The sequence below is a fragment of the Nothoprocta perdicaria genome, unplaced genomic scaffold (genome assembly GCF_003342845.1).
Source record: "Nothoprocta perdicaria isolate Ctin4 unplaced genomic scaffold, notPer1 scaffold_310, whole genome shotgun sequence".
Taxonomy (NCBI): Eukaryota; Metazoa; Chordata; class Aves; order Tinamiformes; family Tinamidae; genus Nothoprocta; species Nothoprocta perdicaria.
In genome coordinates this window covers 195,977-217,000 of record NW_020455545.1, presented here as the reverse complement: position 1 = coordinate 217,000, position 21,024 = coordinate 195,977, and the positions used below count along the sequence as shown (strand labels likewise).

The window sequence follows — 21,024 nt, the reverse complement described above, 5'->3', positions numbered from 1 at the left end:
CCGGGCGCCTGCGGATCGCGTCAGAGCCGGCGGCGGCGGCGCGCCCCTCCGCCCATCCCCCCGCCCGCCCCGCGAGGGGCYGCGCCGCGCATGAGGCGCGCGGCGGCAGAACGGCCGCGCAACGGCCCTAACGGTCGTAACCGTCAGCGGCGCGCGCCCCGCCGCCCCCGTGCCGCTGAATTCACACGCTCCCTAGGCCGCCTCCTCCAGCAACTGTGGCCGTGTGCGCGGCCGGGAGCCMGGTGCTGAGGTAGGCAGCAGGGGCGCAGCCTCCTGGCCCGTGGCCAAGCTCGGAGCAGTAACGTTTGATTGCTCCGAGCAYCCCCTGCTAGGCAAAAACTGCCCTCGACACCCCAGCGCGGCRGGGACACTTTGAAAAACGGCCTTGCCCACCTGCCATCCAAACCGAAATCAGAGATTTCGTTTGCCACCCTGTACAAGCACAGCCTCTCTATATACACTTAAATATTGGTGTGGATACTGTATTGCACTATAGCACYAAATATATTTTCCAAAACTAACTTTATATCCAGCAAAAGATAAGAGAGTAACTCTTTAATTCACATTTAGTTAAATTTCAAAGTACATCCAGAAATTAAGGAGATGGAAAAAAAGGCCARTTTTAAGTCTCAGGCTAATCAAAACCGGTGTCACCTCTGCAAAAGTCAGAATGTTTTTGCTTTTTCTTTTCCTCTGAATCTTTATTCAACAAAATATTAACATTTTTCATGGTTAAACCAACATTTTGATAACTGATCACATTCTCAGTACCACTGGATGTTACAGGCAAGGAGGCAACCTCTTGCCAGCTTATCAAGGTAAGAAAACATTATTAGGATCTTCAGTAGATTTTCAGCAGTTATCCACATCTTTATTGTATACTTTTGACAGAGCTTGAAATGAGTTTCAGGGTTTTAGCATAAAGATWCATTTTCAGGTCAGATTTTTGTAAAGAAAATAAACAGCAAACAGCTCTGTGCATGCACTAATAAAACCACTTCCAAATAAATTCGCTGGAACATTTTTATTTTTGCTTGTGTCAAACTGTTTTTGACAAAAATTACCCATTACTTTCTTTAATGGGTTACAGTCGTTACAATACATTAATTTTACTTTAGCATTAGAGGAAATTATTTTACTGTGCTTGCTCATTATGCCAGCTGGCACAATACAAGTTTTTTCAATAAAAACACAGCAATCTCTTCTTCAGCCCTTCAGGAATGTATCCTTTATAGCAGTGAGCTGTATATACATATATACACACACCCCTAGAAATATATATACACCTGGGAAATTCATTATTTTGTTCAGCTCRTTCTGATAGTTAAGCAAAATCAACTATTCTGTGAATAAACGGGTTATTTATGCAGGAATCCAGGTTGCTAGAATCATTGATGATTAGAACCTAAGTTTTCCAAACTGTATTCTTTTGGTATTCTGTTCAGCAAATCCCCAGCTAAGGCATGACCATAATACTATAACAGCTCCAATTTTAAAACTTAGGGTTTTTGTAATCTAGTCTAGACAAACATTTCACACAAAAATATTGCAAATACAATAGCAGCTGACCTGGAATTTCATCAACAATTAGATAAAAGTGATGGATGCATAAATAGCCTGTAATTTGATTTGGACAAGTCAGATGTTTCACAAATATATTGTTTTGTTAACTCTTGTAACCTGTAACTGTACAGCATTGGTGCTTTTTTTATTGTTGTTGAAAAGTCGGACATCTTGAATTATAGAATTCAGTAGAATCTTTTCCTCAGAGATACTCTAACATGCAAAGAAACTTGGACATAATTTGCTATTACATATTGCTTTTATATGTATAAATGGAAAATCTAAAAAGTTTTTATTTCAATGTCACTAGCTTCTTACATGCTCTGGAATCCCATTTTCCTTACAATCTACATCATTTACATCTTCAGATCTTAAATTCTCACTCCTGAAGTGGTTATGCCCTTTGCAGAAAGTCTCTGGCAACTTCCTTCTATGACCCATCCTTACAAGTCAGTATCTTTCTTGTTACATTGCTTAGGTTACACCCATGCCTGACATTATGCAATCCTGTTTTGACCAGTTTCACAATACAGAAGAGAAAGACATTCAACTTAAGATACTCAAGTATCTAAGCRGAAGGAAAACATCAAGTAGGTATTTTTATTTATAGCTGTTAGTTGTTTTGACTGAGTTCTGCTTTTATTTGATTATGCCTTTTTGTTAAGAATTTTTGTTAAATGTTTATTCTATTAAGACTACAGTTAAATAAAYTATCCTTTTAAAAAATTATTTCTCAAAAGATCATGTTAACTGTACTAACCATGAAGACATCATGTCTGGTTCTATAGAGAGACATTAGAAGTTGTAGCATAAGATATCATGCCTCTGAGCTTCAGGGATAGTAAAGATTCCTCCTCATACTTTATACTTACTTCTAGTCTTGCTAGTAGGTCAGCTAGTATTAGAAATATGCAGGCATATCTCAGTTTCCTGCCATGAAAGCCCTATATAGCCTCTTTTTCTTATGACTCTTATGACTGTGAAGACTAGGTAGGGCTGCTTGATGAAGCAAAATTAGCCAGGAGTCAAGGGCAGCTATAGTGCAGGCAGTGCCTTCTCCAACATGATATGTTTCTATAGTCCTTAAACAGAGCAAGATACTGATAATAGGGTCTTGCCCAGGTACAGCAAGAGGATCCAGGGTCCATCCTGGGAGATTTAATCAGGAATAGCAGGAGAGAGGGCCCAMGATAAAGTTAGAAACAGGTCTAGAGACCTTCTAGGAATATAGGAGGTAGGCAACAAGCCCTTTAGAAGTACAAAGAAGGAAAAGAGAAAAAGAAAAGAAGAACACAGGGAAAAACATTCCCTCCCCCCACACACACCCTACCCAGCCTCAGAATTAAAAATAAGCATACTTACAGTATTGCTTAAACAAGGGCTATGTGCCCAGGCCTGAGCTTAAAAAGGGTTCTCAGGCCAATGAGCAGTGTGGGTGGTTGGAAGCCTCAGGTGAAGCCGGTCTGAGCCATTAAGGTTACCCTGACAGTTCCTACTTGTAATATGTAAATAAGGTCTTTATGGAACTGAAATATTGATTCTCTGAAGTCATCAAGCTTGCAAATAGAATGGTACCAACTTTCTCTACCTAAGCAGACCCTTTCTTTTATTTCAGGTAGAGTAAGAAGATGTACACTTCTGGCCCACTTCTGGCCCACTGATCACCATGCTATCACATGGTGAGCCAACTGCACACAGGCAGCATCCAGAATGAGAGGTTTGTGCATAGGGAAAAATGGCCAGTGCTTTCATAAATGTACTCTTTGCTGCCAAAGTATCTGTGTTTGCTGCCCAGATGTAGCACAGTTGTTCTGCACACATGTGTTACATTCTTCTTCCACAAGTATGCAGTGAACAAAGAGACGGGTTCCTCCCCCAAAAATGGAAAATGGAAGTAAATGACTGCCATAGTGAGGACATTCTGTGTGTCTTACAGGTTAATGTCAAATCACTCTTTTGCAAGGGTGATGGCACCCCTGAGCCATGTCTAGGAAATTGTTTGGTAGAGTTGCATGTAATCTCTAGAACATGGGTCAAGAGTATGTGACAAAAAAAAAAAGTAGATCAAGTACACTAGGYCCATACCATATTGGGAGTGACTTCATAGTCACTCCTAGCCTCAGTTCTCATAAAACAGTATTAACTCTCAAAATATCCATGTTCAGTGTGCCTACAAACATTAACTTATTTTCAGTGCCAAACAAGCAGATAGATATTATCTAAAGAACCAGGGCCAAGAAAGACTGCACAAGGAAGTTGTTGTTAAAACCACAATTAGAATTCAGGTGTTTCTGCATTAAAAAAAAAAAAATCATTTTATTCAAGACGTCTGTCTTTCAGCCACTGCCAGTTCACAAGTCTGTGGGTGATTTATCTGATTATCTGTATTACAAATACAAAGACATGAGTGGTTGCCTTGGATTCAGCTAGGTTTGTGGGCACAGCACCACACAAGTGCAGTGCCCAGCTTCCAAGTCCAGTCAGGGAGCAGGTTGGTCAGCTTAGTGCACTGGAGTCTACTAAATGTGAGGAAGGTTTGCAGGGCAGATGCTTTAATCCATGTTTTGTAGTCACAGGAGGAGTCAGGTGCRGTGTCTCAGCATATGCTTGACAGTATTAAGGCAGGCAAGCTTAGATCCAGTCTTTTCCCTACAAAAGTTTGGGTTTCCCTACAAAAGTTTTTGCAATGTAATTCCTGCAGTTTTTGGTTTCTAGAGGACTTAACTCAGGTTCAACAACAGTGATGTATAATGTCAAACCTTCCCTAGCTTGGACTGGTGATGTGCCTAATGCAAACATCTGATGCAGGTGACTCTGCAGGAGTCCCTCTAGGGCCCATGTATCTGCTGAGTAGTTCTGCTCTCAATGTCAGCCCCCTGAAGGCACTAATAGGCCTTAATGATCCTGATCAACCTCACCTGGAGCCTCCACCCCATAGCCTCTGCCCATTGGCCCAGGAGCTCTACTTAAGCTCAGCCCCAAGTCTGAYGAGCTCTGTTGTAAGAACCCTGGCCTTCAATCAAGAGTGTGTGTTATTATGAAGCCTATTGATACAAGCTATGAAGTCAGCTTTTTCAATGTGGGCTTGTACTTGGTTTCTGATTTCAGCTGTCTTTACTAAGCCTGCTTTTGRCTCTGGCATGTGGATTGATTTCCTGGTGAGATATTTACTCTGTTGTGGTATTGTGTTCAGTTGTCCTTCAAAGCTCCCTGATGTTCACCACTAACTAGGTTGTATTGGAGGTGTCTAGAATGTGGAGCTGCTTGTATGCTATCCTCCTTAGGACTGCCTTGCCAYACTTTATTCATTTTGCAGATATTTATGAGCTCCATTTCTTTCTGGATGAAGCATAAGAATAGTATTACATCAGATGAAAGGGCCATGAGTTTAAGACTCTATTTCTGGCAATAGCCTACCTATGCAAAAGAAAGCTGATGTATTTATCAGGATCATTTCTCTAGTGAGTGCTTTTAGTAACCTATAATTACAATTTTACAYGAAGTATTTCTTGATTAAGTTTTATTCCAATAACTTACCTATAATCTTTTAATGTGTAAAATTGTTTAGCCTACATAAGGGGTTGCAGTAGAGTTCTCCAGTTCAACAATGCATTTCATTAAAAAGTAGCCGTTTTCTGTTTTGGYATCCATTTGGGATTTTGTCTTTATATATTCTACTTCATCTGAAAAACAGTGAATAATTAGTGTCTATTAATGTTTTCTGTGACACTGATTTCATAACAGTAGTTGGTATTTCTTCCAAACTAGTGGTTTTTTTTGAATCAGAATGAAGTGTCTTCATGTGTTTAATTGTCTTTGTACCTTTGTCTGTTTCTGTTGTCCTTTATCATACCTCTTTAGAGTCTGCTTTCTTCCTTACAAGCTATGGAGACCAGACCTGGACATAATATTCAAGATATAAGCAAATGATAGTTCTAGACTAAATGATAATGGTACAGTGATATRTTTTGTTTTAGCTTTCCCTCCTTTGTTGATAGTTCCCAAAGGTCTACTGGTTGCACAGAGAACAATTTGACAGAAGTGTGTGTCAGAGTACCCAGATCTGTTTTGTGTACTAGGAGCTAGTTGAGGGTGTGATTTTCCTGTTTTACCCTTGTGCTTCACTCTGCAGTTAGTAGGAAAACTTCATCCAGCATTTTATTGCCCAGCCATTCYTTCCTGTGATCTTGCTACAAACAGCATATGCTCAGCTGTAGYTTTGCTAGCATGATTATCAGCTCTAACAAGGAAGACTGTCGCCTCACATGCCTTGCCATCTAGACTGTTTATGACTGAAAAGACTGATCATGAGCACATATTCCTCTGTGTGAATCCATTGATTTTTTTCCTTTATTGTGAAAAAGGCCRTCAGTTGATTCTTRTTTCTTAGGTATTTGTATGGTTATTAATGCACCGAAGATTGTGCATTTTATTATTTCTTCTAAACAAGCTGTAGCCTTCCTGCTTGCTGCTTTTCTCCAAGTTATTAACTTCTGCATTTTGTTCAGGATTGCAATTTCCATTATATCCCTATTCACCCCCATACTGCCACCAACAAACTGTTCTGGCAGGTTGTATCCTCAACTTCCAGTTCCCTTCTATGTRTTCATAGTGTGCACAATAGTCTGGAGGAGCAATATTTCTCAAATCTTACAGAAATATAGTGGCATCTTTTAACAATGCAAGTCTTTGAAATGACAGAAGCCTTGGTATGTAATGACCCCCACCCAAAGCAATCTTCCCAGCAGACTGTCAGGAGGAGCTTTATGGTAGATCCTCAGCAACCCACCGATGTGTATTGTCAAAATAAGCTGTCAGTGGTAGTTTATCAGACAAATATTCTAAATTTAAGCCTATGTACTACATGGTTCACCTTATTTCAGCTGAAAAGTGTAAGCTTGGTTAGAGTTCCTGAGTGATATTATTTGACTGTAAGGAAGTTAATAAAGAAGTGAGGGGATGAGGTTACAAATTTGAGGTGGGGGGAAGCTATAAGATAACCRTGCAGGTCTCTGCCATTGATATTTTCTCACATGGGAATTTAAACAAGAAAAGARTAGAATTAAAAACATTCTTATAGGAATGAATGTGGTTAGCAGTACTGCTTTTCTCTCGCACATATTAGAAAAGCTTCTACAGATTCATATTTGAGAATTTGGCTCATATTTTAAGGACAATATGGTGTAAGAGCCAGAGATTAAATAATAATTTAAGATTATGAGAAGCTTAAATACTGCTAGGTTATATTGTCTCATAGATCTTATTTTTGGCGTCTGTTTTCCATCTGAAGCAATATGWGAATTAGTGGCATGTTTTCCCTTTTGACAAAAATGCTGTAATGATAATGAATCATGTAGGAAGCTTGGACTAACTTTTTTGATTACACGGTTGTGCTCACGCGATTCCTCGAGGAAGGGGCTGCAAATGCTCCTGGCAGTACCTGGTAGCCGAGCCTGGGGAAGGAGGAAGGGAGAGCCCTTTCCCCGTGGCAGGAGGGCGGCTCGGGCGCTCCCCGCGGCGGGGCCCTGGCGCGGCCGGCGCTCCCGCTCCAGGCGCGAGGATCCAGCGCGCGTTTTGCCGCCTGCCGCGAGGGCCCGTCCCGGCGAGCGCCCGGCCGAGCCGCTCCCCCCGGAGGGTCCGGCCAGGGGCGACACGAAGCCGGGCCGGGAGCACGCGGCGCGGCGCGCGCCCCCGCGCTCCTCTCCGCGCTCTCGCCGCGCCGAGCCATGCCAGCGTCGCCCCTGCCCGCCCGCGCCGCCGCCGCCCGGGTACGTGCTCGCCGCTGCTCCCCGCCTTCGTGCTTCGCTTTCCTTTTCTTTAATGCGTTTGCTCGCCCTGGGAGTGCTCGGCTGGTTGCGGCGTGGGGAGGGATGCGGGAAGGGGAGGCAGCCCTGTGGGTAGCGCTGCTCCGCGGCGACCCGGGCAGCAGGCGAGGGGCTTCCAACTGCCGCCCGCCACCCGTCCCGGAGCGCAGGCCCCGCGGGCGGGCGCGTCTCGCGGCCACAAAGGGAGCCCTGCGCCTCTCGCCCGCCCCGCCGCGCCGGCCCCATTGTCCCCCGCGGGTCGGGGGCGGCCGGGCCGGGCCACGAGGCGCCGCTGCCTCCCCCTGCGGGGGCCGGCGGCCCCTGCGCTGCCCCCTCCCTGCACCCCCCTGAGCCTGGGCGCCCGTGCTCGGCCCCACATGCGGCTCCAAAGCCTGGGCAGGAAGGAGACGCCGTTTGCCCAAGGGGGCAGGCAGGGAGCAAGGGCCTGCTGGGGTGCAGGAGCAATTGATGTGCACAGGTACAGGCTGCGAGGCCAAGGAGCATGGGGCGTACATAGGGATCTGACACAGCAGTGCACCCAGCTTCTTGGGCACTCCAGCAATATTTAAAGAGCTGTGCAGGCCACATGACTTGCATCTCTGCTTACAACACAACTGCCCAGTGAGGTGAGATGCTTCTCCTTTAAGGGAGAGAAGGAAGGGTGCAAAGGGGCACCCAGAGTGTACTGTGAGCACACTGATATCAGCATGCACCCGTGTGCATCAGCTCCAGCCATGGAACTGCCTGGAGAGCTCTGGTTCCAGAAGCATTGATCTGGCAATGCATGTGCACCTTTGTCCACTTACACCAGCATCAGATGTAGGAAACATGGCAAAGCACATGGCATCCTTTAATATGCCTTTAAATTTTAAAGCCAATTGAGAAACATGTGAAAATAATAATAATGAAGTATTCTGAATAGTAATTCTAACAGTCCCCTGTTTGGGACTCTTTAAGGCTATCACCTCATTCATGTCAGTCCATGTGAACTGGGAGAGTAGATAGAGTTTATTCTTAATCGAGGCAAACTTGGGCAGGTTGTCCCTGGCTGTAACAGAAAAGGCTTGTTTGTGCTTTTCAAAAGCATTTTCTCAAACACTGCAAGGGTAGTGGTTGTTTGCTCTCAGGATGAGGCTTAGTGCTCTTAGGAGATTATGGAGTCAACAAGAATGGGCTCAGTCAGGTGAGTCATGTAACCAGGGAAGAATTCATGGTGAGTTTTTCAAATAACTCTTGATACTGATGATTTCTGTAAGACCTGGATTTTCAAGATGTAATAATTCAAAATCCTTATTGCAGGTGTTTTGGCGTGGCTGGCATGCTAGCCCTGGTTGTTAAAACTGACCTACGCATTTTCTTACTGCTTTGTGTTTTCAGTGGCTTACATTTCAAAACACTTTTCAGGCTGAAATTTTCGGTGCTTAATCTTTGCCTGAAGGTTCTTCTTTCCACCTCCCCCTTTGTTTAATTGAGTCTGAGATAAGGTGATTTGGTTACTTTTGTTGTTGTTGCTTGTTAAGAAGGTAAAGTCCCCAGACAATGGGGTCAAGTATTGTCAGAAAGAAAAGCAAGGTTTAAAACAGCATCAATACAGAATTAGAGGAGACTGGAGGGGAGGATACATTTAGGAATATGCTTAGAGTGAAGGTTTCTGAGAAGCTTGTTGGCATTCTGCAGTGCCTGTCCCAGGCTTGCATTTACTTTACTGCAAGCTATTGCTCTAAATCCATGTTTAAGATGTGTGAGTAGAATGTGCTTGCTTACCTAGAGAGCTATATTCCTGGAAAGTACAATAGAAAGCACATACATAGTAAAATAGAAAACAGTCCTCTTGAACAGTGTGTGAGATTATAGAAACCCCACTTGCACTACGGAATGAGCTCAGCAGGGCTGCCGGCTAGTTACTGGGAAGCAGAGAGTGAGTTTTAACAAAATTAGGRAAAAAAACGTTGGTTGGCAGAAGAATATTCAAGTGCTATTCAAATATTCTAAAATGACTGAAAAGATATATATTTATATGTGGTTTTGTAGCTGGTGTAAATGTAGGATTCTCTAATTTCTGACCCCTGTGGTGTCCCTTGCATCTTTCTTTAGCGTTTTTGCTACTGGAAGACAGGATACTTTACAATTAAAGACTATTGAGATGTTATGACAGGTCCTAAATCTAAATGTGGCCCAGTTGTTTGGGACCTGTATATTTTTGTTTTTTTTCAGAGGTCACTTGCTGTCTCATGATGTCAYGAGACCTGCCACTATTTTATGAGAACACACTTTTTGGTCTCTTACTCCATCTTCCAACAAGAGCTAGTTATGCAACAGAATTTTGATGAGCAATTCTTAAAAGAAATTTCCTCTTTGGTGTGTGTGTGTAAGAAAATGAAAGTAAATAAGACAAGTTTCCCCCCACCCTCCCCACCCCAGACCTATGGGTAATATAGGGTTAAATTATTTTGAAGGTAAAATCCTCATTATATGTGTTTGGAGTTTTGACAAAATAAAGACTAAAAAAGCTTTCGCCCTTCTTTTGCTTTTTAGCRGTATTCGTTGAGGATTAAAGCAGTCAGTGGAATTGTTTCAGAATTTACAACTGTGAAAGAGCAAACCTTAAGCAAATGGCCTTACAACCAGCTCTTGCTTTTGCACATGAATTAGAAGACAGAATTCAACTTGAGAACTGTTGCTGCTACTGTCTAGGGCAGTTCCTTGCAAAACTCCTGTACATACTATATATTTGTATTTTACTTGGAGACAAATGTTTTGCTCTTCTATCAGGAAGGTTATTGACTGATTTGACTTTCGGATAAGAGCTTTGAAATAAGTCTATGTTCCTCTCCAGAATAAGAACTGACAAGTTATTACACTGACTGAGGCTTATATAATAACATTATGTGGAAGTCTAAACAAACACGTTTCATTGAAAATGAGTTATATTAGAAACTTCCATTAAAAATGCAAGAAAGCTTTTTACCCAGCATTTAAAAATTGAGACAGACTAGCATTAATCATGACTGGGCTTTCTTCTTCAAGAAAAGCCATGTCAACAGCCATTTCTCCCAAGATCTCAGAATTAGCTCAGAGGCCAGGTGTCAGATAAATAAAAATGAAATCTAGTATTAAAAAAAGCTTTTGAAATATATTGCCCAGATCTGAAACATACGAATTCTCGGTGTTGAAATTGAAGCAAAGCAGGTAAAGCTGCTGTTGATGTCTTCTCTCTATTGTGGTGCCTGAGCAAGGGATGCTAACTGCCTTTAATATCTTGTCTAAAACACTGTTTAAACAACTAGCAAACTTCTACAAATATCAGCATTTTTGGTAGATGAAGAGATCTTCAGTCTCTAATCTTAGGCCCTAAAAAGAAGCAACACTTTGGATTTGATACTTTTCTACCTCTTTGCCAGGGAGGTGTGTTGTGTGTCCCTCTCTCCCTCCCCCTCACCCTCCCAAGAATGCGGGTGAAGACCTACTATCATGTAGTAAAAATGACAGAAAAATAAAGTATTACCATTTACAAGGGTAAATTATAAGTGATTAAAAAAATCCATTTCCCACTTTTCAACATGAGCGCTGCACATGAACAATGTATAGAAAAAGAAATAAAAATAAAAGCCCTCATACCCATTCAGTATCTTCAAATATCCAGTCACTATTTCTACCACTCTCCTGTTTTCTCCTGTCGTTCAGCATCTGTTTCAAGGTTGATAAAGAGGAGAAACTTTATCTCATCTTTTCTGGTTCCCTCCTCGTACCCACATTCCCATGTTGCCTGGCCAGTCTTGTTTGGTTTCTTTCTTCCCTGCTTCACTGGTTGTAGTCTCTGGGAGTAACTCGCATTTCCTCTCCTCCTACTGTTATGTAGCCCTGGCCACTAATGGCCGCAGATATGCTGCCTGCTTGCTGCTTGCTTGCAACTGGTTTTGCAGGCCTCCAGGCTATTCTGTGGAATGAAGGGCCCGCTCTCATCAAAACTGCAAGAAACTTGGGCAGCTTTTTGCAGGCTGCTGACAGATATTTCATGGAGCTGTTGGCATGATTCTGACATGCTCCTTTATGCTTAAGTAACGAAATGAGCAGTAATGGCAAAGTCTTCCTTCCCTCAAACCAGAAAAAAAAAAAAAGCAGTAGGAGGAAAGTTATCAAATTATCTTAATTTCAATAGTGCATTTGCTATTTCATTGCCTGGTCTAGGTTTTATTCTTGTGGGAACTGTTCAGGTCCTTCCTWTCTATGGCCTTTGAAGTGTTATGCCGAATCAGGGATACATGTATAGTTAGTCTCAGCAGGTTGCCTGTTTTGCTGTGATGGAGCAGGGATGTTGCTAGTTTGCTTATTGGGTGTGTAATAAGTGTTATTTTCTGAAGTGATATTAGAAGCTTGTTTAGCCTTCTCTTGTATAGTACTGCCAACTTTAAAATCRTGTTTGTTTGAAAATTGCTGCCTCAGTAATAATGTTCACTTGATATGCTTATGAATATAYGATACAAAATAATTAGAGCATGTTTAGATGAGATATTTCATCTGTATATTGTAGTATATAAGCTCCATGGCTTATTGCTGCTGAATATAAAAAAAAATGGGCTTCAAGATGGTTTTAAATAAGAGTCTAAAAGAGTCTGGGGAGTTGTTAGCCTTGGCTGTACTGTGCTACTAAAATACAGCAGTGGAGTGGTGGGTAGGCTGCTTCAGGGCTGCTGCTGGGTCTGAAGCACAGATTGGGCTTTCCCTGGCTCTGCTGCTCTCTACCACACCTCAGCCTGAGCGAGCTGCCGCTGTGCTTGCGCCGAGCRCTGTGTTGGCTGCGCCAGCCCAGCGCAGTGACTGCCGGCTGAGCTTATCTGGGCGCTGCGCTGTTCAGTGCGGATGGTCCTAAGCTGTTAGTGCCGCTCGCGCTAGAGACGCGTTTCTGTGATCCAGGAGTGCTCYGCTCTGCTTGCGGGGCTGCTCTTGGCATGCTCTGCGCCTTTTCCTTTTGTCTGCAAGCCAGAGGCCAGAGCAGGCTCTGGGTACCTGCTGCCTCTGTCAGATTCCCCTGCTGGCTTTGGGATGGGGTTGAGGTCATGGGAAGGGAAACGCGCTCTGGCTTACCAACTGTCTGAGCGGTGTTGCCTGGAGTCCAGCAGTTTCTTCCCTTTTCTACTTCATCTCAAAGTCAGTGTTTCAGACATCATCCTCTTCCTTCTTCCTCCCTTCTTCCTTTCCCCCCTCTTCCAGCAGTGGGGTGTAAGCGACCAGAGGGTGACTTGCTTTGGATTTAAGGATTTCACCAGAAAGATGTGGAAAGGAAGGCACCCTCCCATCTCAGACTGCATTCTTGCTCTGGATTGGCAGGCTCCCATTTTTACAGTGCCTCTTATCTTCCCGTCTGATCTAYCCCAATAGAAAAGGAAAGCTTCAAAGGCTTTCCATAGGTACTTAAAAGCCTGCATATAGAAACTATGTAAGATTGCTTTACATATAAAGAATACCAGCCACTTTAAAGGAAATTACTTAGGAGCAAGCAGAATGTGAGTGTCCACTGTATCCTCTGAGCTACTTGAGTTGTATTTGGGAAATTTGAAGAACTTCCATAATAGATTTATTTGGTGTAGCAAGGGAGAACAGGAGCAAGGCTTGTGGTATAGTGTGTTATCAGGAGCAAGGCTTGTGGAGTTGTCTGTTRTGTTGATATATCACCAGGAAGTAACACTTGGAAGAGCTCTTCTTGTGTGTTCCGCGTCTTCTCTGAGCAGTGCTGAGAATTAGCCACCTTTTTGGAGCTTGTTACTGCTTTCATGTCTGCGACTGTAAAAGAATAAAAGACACTCTCATGAAAGTGTATGAATGCACACGTATGCTGTATAAACTTAGCTTTACTCCTTGTGGGGTCACGGTGATAGGTGCTTATGTTTAATAGAGTGCCCATAGATATAATCTCACCCATTCCTAGTGAAGTGGAGTTAATGAATTCTTAATAAGATGGAAAAAAAMCAAGCTTCTTGGAATTAATGGAAAACAATAAATAAGATGTTGCCTGATCATTTGAGTTTTGTTCACTTTATCGTGTGTGTTAAAGACATTTGGGCAAGTTTTGGGTTTTGTGATCTACTACTAGTATTTTCAAAGCTTCTGTGTTAACTAATGTCTGATACAAATATTTCTACTTGTACCTATGTCCCTTTAAATATTAAAGTTGACCATTTTAAATGGTCAACTTAATATACGCTTCTTTGGCTTGTTAGGATTATATTAATGTTATTTTATACTTTTTTCTGTTTTTCAGAGTTAACTATGTGCCACTACAGACAGCAGCAATGGGAGTGTGCAGTTTTCTATTGAAAAAWTCTCTCAAGAGCTCATGATATTTTTCCATCGCCCCTCTTTAACATTTCTGCTATTAAACAGCCATGGCTCACCACGCAAGGCCTTCCAGATTAGCAAAAAAGGAAGAGCTAGGCAAAAAGAAAACTAACCAAGGCAAAAAGAAATCTAGTCAAGTGAGGAAAAAAGCCACAAAGACTTCCACAAGAGCTGTTACTTCTGGAAAATGCAAGAAGACAGCCCAAGAAAAAGATGTTAAGAAAAAACAGCAAGAAAAGAAACCAATCATGAGCTCATCAGGTAGACTTCTCAGGAGCAGTATAACCAGAACCTTGTCTGGAGCATCTTGGGTGAGTTTGGAGAAAGCTGACAATATTCTTTTTCATGGCCAGGAGGCTTTCAACATCAATGGCTTTACAATGTCTCTCCGTAACAGAACATTCACCCGTAGATGGATCCAAACTCCAATTGCAAAACCCAGGAAAACTGCAGCACAGAAAAAGCTGGAAACAAAGGAAAAACAAGAACAAGAAGCTCTGGCAGTAGTAGAAGAAAAAAATGTTGAAGCAGGCGAAAGCATTTTGAAACAAAATGTAGCACAAAATGAATTAGCTCCTCTTCCTGAAGAGGATTTGCCATGCAGTGCAGACAAAGAGCCTGCCACAAAAAGTGATAGTGAAGACAAAGAGAAAGAAATACCTGAAACAAATGACTCCGTTCCAAACAGTGGGGTAGCTGATTACAATCCAGAAGCCTCAGAGGTGGAGTGTAAGCAAGAAGAGCTGTCCTGTGAGCAGACACACAGCCATCTCAATACGGGTAGTTCAGTTGAAGCATTTGTTGAAAATGCTGTGCTTGTGCTTCCATCTTCTCCTGATTCTACAATCATCTCTGAATCTAACTCAAAGGTACTTTTACAGACTTCCTTTGATCTGGTGCCTAACAGTGAAGAACCTGATTTTGAGTCCAACTTTGTCAATACCTCAGACCTCAGTTCAGCAGTACCATTAGAAGAGTTGGGTCCACCTGCTGAATCCCAGGTACAAACAGAGTTGGATCTGGTGCTACCTAATAAAGATGATTTGAATTCTACATCTATGTTTACCTCTGAGCTTGACTCACAAGAACATTTAGAAGATTCAAGCTCACTTGCAGAATCCTGCTTAAAGGCAGACTGGGATTTAGAGTCTGTGAATGAAGAACCTGTTTCATATTCTAACTCAGTTGCTACTGCTGAATCAAATTCACTCTTACATTTTGAAGGCTCAAGTTCATTTACAGAATCTCACTTAAAGCTGGTTATGGATTTTGTACCTGTTCACAAAGAACTTAACTCGGATTCTGATTTGAGCTGTACAAGGGAGAATTCAGAATCTGACTCCAAAAACATATTTACAGTATGTGAATCAGCTTCCAATACCTCTTTAAACAATATTGAAGTGGCGGAAATTGAACAGCTTGTTAAATGCATTGATGCAGAAACTTCAATTTTGAATTCAGGTAATGTCCCCACTTCATCTGATGAGGAAAAAAGCACAGTGGATAAAATCTTCAGTGAAAGCTCTGGACAGTTCTCTGAAGGTTTTGTTTCAGTGTTGCCTTCAAGCACAGAAATCTCTACTCTTGCCTCTGAAAAAGCCATAAATGTAGATTTGCCAGCTGACTCAAGGCTACAGCATAATGATTATTCATCACAGCTGGAAAACATTGGAATAAACTTGAATTTGGTTCAGGACAGYGTGAGTGACAGCACTGAAGCAGCCGAGGCCTCCGGGCCATCCTCTCTTAAAAAGCCAGCTTGTGATTACCCCGTTCCATATCCWTCTTTGTTCCCTATGCTAGAAAAAAAGAAACGAAGGCGTTGTGGAGTTTGTGAGCCTTGTCTGCGAAAAACAAATTGTGAAGAATGCAGCTGTTGCAGGAAGCGCAAAACTAGCCACCGGATATGTAAAAAGAGAAAATGTGAAGAACTGAAAAAGCCACCGCCACCACCAGTAATGGTGCCTTTTGAGGTAAGCCAAAGAAGTTGCAAGTTAAGTCATGCTCCTGGAGCTTCAGGTACATAGAAAAACGCTGTAAAGGGAAATGATGGTTATCGTGGGGCTTTAGACAACTTACGGTTACTTTTGGGCACAGTGTTCAGTAACACGCTGAGTAGTAACTTTCTTATCTATACAAATACAGAATAAAGTGTGCCAGTGGTGGTGGTGKTCTGGCTGTGTAAATGCTTAAAACTGGGGGTGAGTCTGGCTTTAACACTTTGTTCTAAATGCTAGCATATTAGCTGAGAAGTCATTGGGGGTCATGAAGCAATGAGATGGTACTCATTTGGTGAAATTATAACACTAAAGGTTTATAAAGGTTTATAACCTTTAGTGAAGGGATGAGGTTGTGTATGTGGGGAAAGTATATTTTAAATTATAGTGCTTAGTATATTTTAAATTATAGTGCTTGGAGGAATAGGTTTTAACAGCGTGGCCCAAAGTTCATTCAGATTGTTTTGTCTCTGTAGCACTTAGATACCCCTAAAAAGAAAAGTGAAGGAAGGGGCAATTACAATGTGACTTGAAGATGCATAATAAAGCAATAAAGGTGACAGAGGCTAATGCTGGCATTTGCAGCAAGAGGATGGCAAAATAGCGACCTTATGCCCTTCCTTATGTACAGTAAGTAGGACTGAAGAAGCTCTTAAAAGAGAATCAGTGGAGATAGGGAGTGATTTAAAAGCCATGCGGAACAGACTTTGGCAGGGTCAGTAAAAGGAAACACTGCAGCTTTTCTGTCAACCTTTGTTTTCCAGGATAAACATACATTTTATTGTATTTCAAGCTGACCTTCTCCTTGCTGATTAGCTTTGCTTCTTCATCTCTTTCCTTTTGCTTCCCATACGACAGATTCCCTGCTTATGTTCCTTTCAGTGGCAGCTTTCTCATGTGTGTTTTTGTTTTATAAAAATGATTACATTTTGTACAATCTTTTAAAGCTGTGCTAGTGGCCTCCTTCATTTCTCATTAAGTTTCATCTTAAGTTTCAGAGTATTACATGGATGAAACAGAGTATTCCTGATATTTAGGAGATCGTTAGGTGTTTTCTCATGAAATTATATTTGAATGAAACAGGTACCTTTTCTGATGTTTAAAAAAAAAAACCCAAACAAGTCTTTGTCTCATTTGTACTCCTTTGGAACTGCTCTGAGAAAATGCAAGAGAAAATGTCTATGATGTAGATATAAGTGCTCACTAAAGATGCTGAGATAAGGGGAGGGATTAGGGGTGGGAAACACTATGTTGCTCTGTCCAGAAGGTAGCTTCTGCTGTGTTTTCCAAAACTACTTGGCTTGGGCTGCAGTGGTTGGTACCTGTATGACAGTAACTTGTTACAGAAGGCAACAGGAAAAAAATGCAGGTCTCTGTCCATGGTATAGAAAGTGAACATAACTATGAGAAGTTAGGTTGGCTTCCATACATTCCTTKTTTGAAAGCATCCTTCGTCTCTCATGTTGGTGGAATGTAAGCATTTTTTTGATATGATTCACTGGGAGGAGAGTGTAGAGGATACACATTCTCTGTGTGAACATGGTTTAAACACTGATGTTTTGCCTTAAAGGGAATTGCCTCTTTTTAACTAAGCGGTAGAACACTCACAATGTGTGTGAATTTTGTATGTTGAAAGGCTCTGAATAGCTAGTACAGGAGTTGGTAGCCCATACGTATGGTTAAAAAAAATAAATTGTGTGGTTTTACTGTTAGAGTAAGGCCTGGTTGGTAGTATCCATAAATGTAGTTTGAAGTGTATATTTGGACACGTGTGCCCAAGCATTCAACCCTAAGAGAGTATTCGTGACRCGTTTGGAGATGGTTTGGAGTTATGTTACTGTTATTTTCATTAATTCACACATAATCCAGATAAAGATTCGAGAACTATATTGGACTTGAAAATATCACTTAAAAATAACCTCCACATAAACCTTTGGCGGTACTGACCTTGCWGAACATAATGGGTTTTGCAGTGGCATGACATCATGAAGGTCTGGTTAAAGCATCTAGAAGGGCTGTAGTTCATAGCCTCTATGTGTAGCAACATGATTTTATGAAGTGCTCTTCCTGAAGGATTCGTGTCATGGCTGTTTTATTAGGACGTGGTAAAGTTAAGAAAGAATCCTGAAGTCTTTGTGGGGGGATGGGAAACAGGCTTACTGATTTTTTTTCTCTCTTTTTTTAAAAAAGAGCAGCACAGTATGTAAAAAGTGCAAGTAAGCTTTGAAAAGCAGAGGAGAAAGGCTTTATATTCAATTACCATCTTCCAGTGAGTAATAGAGGAACACTTTACAGTAAAGAGTTTTCTTGACAAGTTCGCATATATACATGAATATGAAACTTCTGTATTTTGTCTTGTCTTTCTGAGACTGCTTTCTGAAAAAATATACTAGTTACTGAAGGCTATTTTGCAGCTATTTTTTAGCAAAAAGCCTTTTGATTTCCAGAAATGGTCTATTTTGTTGCTCTTGAGTCATCAGGTATGTCTGGGTTGTCTGGATCTGCTGCAATGCAGGGTAGGATTCATGAGATTTCAAAAGCAGCATTAGATAGAAGASGCAGACCATAATTTATTTCATTATYGGTTTTGTAAGGAAGGGGTTTCAGTTTTGCGCAGACAGGTTTTGCAGATAGAGCAGCGTGCCCTCAGGAGGAAATTTCTGTCTCCTGAGTGCCTGCAACCCTGACAGGGAATAACACGAGCTGCCTGTGGCGCGCAGTGCTTGCACTTTGTGGTGCGCTGTGCTCCGACTGTGGCTCTTGTGCGGCTCCCAGCTGGCCGAGGCTGCTGGGCGTAGCCGTGGTCTGTGTGGGTGCCAAGCTGCACAGCCCCGCTTGCTCCSGAGGTGAGCTTGCAGTTTCATAACATGCCACCCAAAAGGCTCCAACACACAKTGCTTTTTTAGAGCTACTGTGAAACTGCTTCTTGCCAGAAGCCCTTACCTCAGAAGGTGCTTGCTGCTCACCTCCCTGTAACCTATATGTGTGAGGGGGCATTTTGGAGAGCACCTCCCCACCCTGGAGGCTCAGGTGACAGGGTGCTGTGGAGAGCACCTGCCTCACTAGTGTCAAGTGGATCGGCAGGGCCTGAGCTGCCTGTCTGGCATTTTGGGTTGAGCACCAGGCTGCCTCGCGGGCAGAAAGTGAGAGTAAGGAAAGGAACTGCCCCTCACCTGCRTGCCGCCTCTGCAGGCTGCCCGCCACCTCCAACCTTGCTGCTCTGCCCCCATCTGCAGCCCTGCTTTCACTATCCTTAAGGATTGCATCTTTACCGCGGAGTATCTTTCTTAGAGRTGAGCAATGTGCACTTGAGTTTGTTTCGTGACAGACCTTAGGGTCAATTAGCAGGAGCTCAAGTGAGCAAGCTTAGCAAAGAAATCCAGGCACTGAGTGTAGGTTCGCTGGGTTTACCCAAGTGTGCCAAGGCAGCTTATTTAATAGTTGCAATCGGAGTAACATGGAAATATTAAGTAACAATAAGTCTTGCTTAATTGTGGGTTTTGAACATGCTGCCTAAAACCCAGGCATGTTTAAAAGGATGCTATAATTAGATTTGGTCAGGAACTTTTCAATAAAACAGTTTTTGAATAGAAAATGCTGGTTGAACAGAAAGCTTTCAGAGATGTTATCTATTCTGGTCAAACTCCTATTGAGAAAGTTTCTCAGGTCTAAAATGATATTTTTGCCCCCTTTTTTAATTAATAAAATGGAGTGCCTAACACAGATCGAGGGCTCAGACCTCAGTCTTCCACTTACCATCTGTGTCTGGTTGAATTTTGGAAAGACTTGCTCTGCTTTGGAACCCAACCATTTGTTGAAATCTGCGAGAGAAAAAAAGAAAAAAAGACGTTCTGTGGTATTTTGCTACAGGATCCAGAAATATTGAAGCCTGATAAATTTAAAGATAAGTGTGCACAAAGTTGCTGCTCTTGCATATGATGCTAGGGAGTTTTGGAGGGGTAGTGTTTTCTACCACATGCAGCAAAGATGATCAAAACTGTTTATGTGTGTGTATATATAGATAGCTCTATATGCATATATAGATATCTGTATATATAAATATATATAGCTCGTCTCTGCTCACACACACACACATATATGAAATGCCCAGTGGAGGCAGGACTAGTGAGAGTAGTGTGGTTTAGTCTCTTTGGCAGAGAGCATGTGTTAAAGTAATTAAAGTAATTCTTACACCTCTGCATTCTCGATGGTGCTGGGTGTGGAGTGGCTTAAAGGGTAGTGAGTTAGGTTGGGGTCTGGTTGGTTTTAGAGTTTGTGTTTGAAAAGTTGTGTCCTCATTGCACCTACTCTTAAATACCTGAGCCAGGTTCCTATGGCTTTTACAGGGACTTTTTGTCTTATTTGAAGGGGGAGATCTCAGCACTTCATTTTTTTTTTCGTTTTCCCCATCATAATAATTAAGTACTGTGTGGTAATTTTTGTTGCAACTTTGGTGCTGCTTTGAACTGCAGCTCAGTGCCTACCTAGCTGCACAACAGGCCCTCAATGAGCATGCTGAACAGGTTTAGGCTTTATTTTTCTTGGCAAATAAAATAGGTTGGTTGTTGGTTTTTTTCTGGGCTGTGAAACATTTTAGATAGCCAAAGCTGCAAAGACAAAAATAGATAAGTGAGTGTAGGTACTTCTTTTATTGTTATGGCTGAAATCCTTCATAAACTTATTAATACTTTCCTAAAACACAGTAAATACTTGTATTTTACCTGGGCCTAAATCATATTATCTCTGTATGAAGACCTCCTACAATAAATTAAGAGTTTAAAGATGGGGTATTAAATACTAGGTATCAGCCAAMAACAAAAAGTCAACAACTGTCTCAGTGGATGTGATAGAGAAATTAGTTGTGCATTCAAATCTGTGTTTGCACTGCTTAGCTAATTTGCACTGATTATTTAATAGTAGATATAGAAAATGGTTTAAAATTGCAATCTGTAGCTGCAAAGCTGAAGAGCTGCTGTCTGTTGACCTGGCTACATAGCCAACCTGTGAGATGAGGGCACCATGGAGAGTGTTTCATTAAATGTCTTGGTGATGAGTAACAGGTTGGAGGAGCGGCTCTGTTGGGTGGTCTCGTGTTGGCAAGSKGGTTTGTTGGTGCCGAGGTGARGGTGCTGCCTCTCGCTCCTGCCCGGTGCCTCGGGAGCTGGGAAAAGGGGATTTCGTTTGCGTTGCAATGCCCTGGCACACAGGTGGTTAGGCGCGGTGGTTAGGCTCCCCGTCCGCAGCTGCGGGGAGAGCCAGGCCGGGTGTCCCGCTGCAGCGGCGGGCACCTGCGCGGGCAGGTGCGGCAGCGTGTGGCTGCGGCC

General features: G+C 42.4%; 2 protein-coding genes across 2 annotated transcripts in view; one reads left to right on the top strand and one right to left on the bottom strand.

Annotated features, from left to right (window-relative positions):
• Positions 1–7,613, bottom strand: part of SLC25A16 (solute carrier family 25 member 16) — a 20,596-nt gene extending 12,983 nt beyond the window's left edge. Inside the window, exon 1 of the mRNA XM_026042695.1 lies at positions 7,004–7,613. Coding sequence (XP_025898480.1) covers positions 7,004–7,613 — 610 coding nt within the window. The remainder of the gene's footprint in view (positions 1–7,003) is intronic.
• Positions 4,570–21,024, top strand: part of TET1 (tet methylcytosine dioxygenase 1) — a 57,818-nt gene continuing 41,363 nt past the window's right edge. Inside the window, exons 1-2 of the mRNA XM_026042690.1 lie at positions 4,570–4,721; positions 13,627–15,676. Of these exons, the coding sequence (XP_025898475.1) occupies positions 13,751–15,676 (1,926 nt within the window). The 5' untranslated portion in view covers positions 4,570–4,721; positions 13,627–13,750. The remainder of the gene's footprint in view (positions 4,722–13,626; positions 15,677–21,024) is intronic.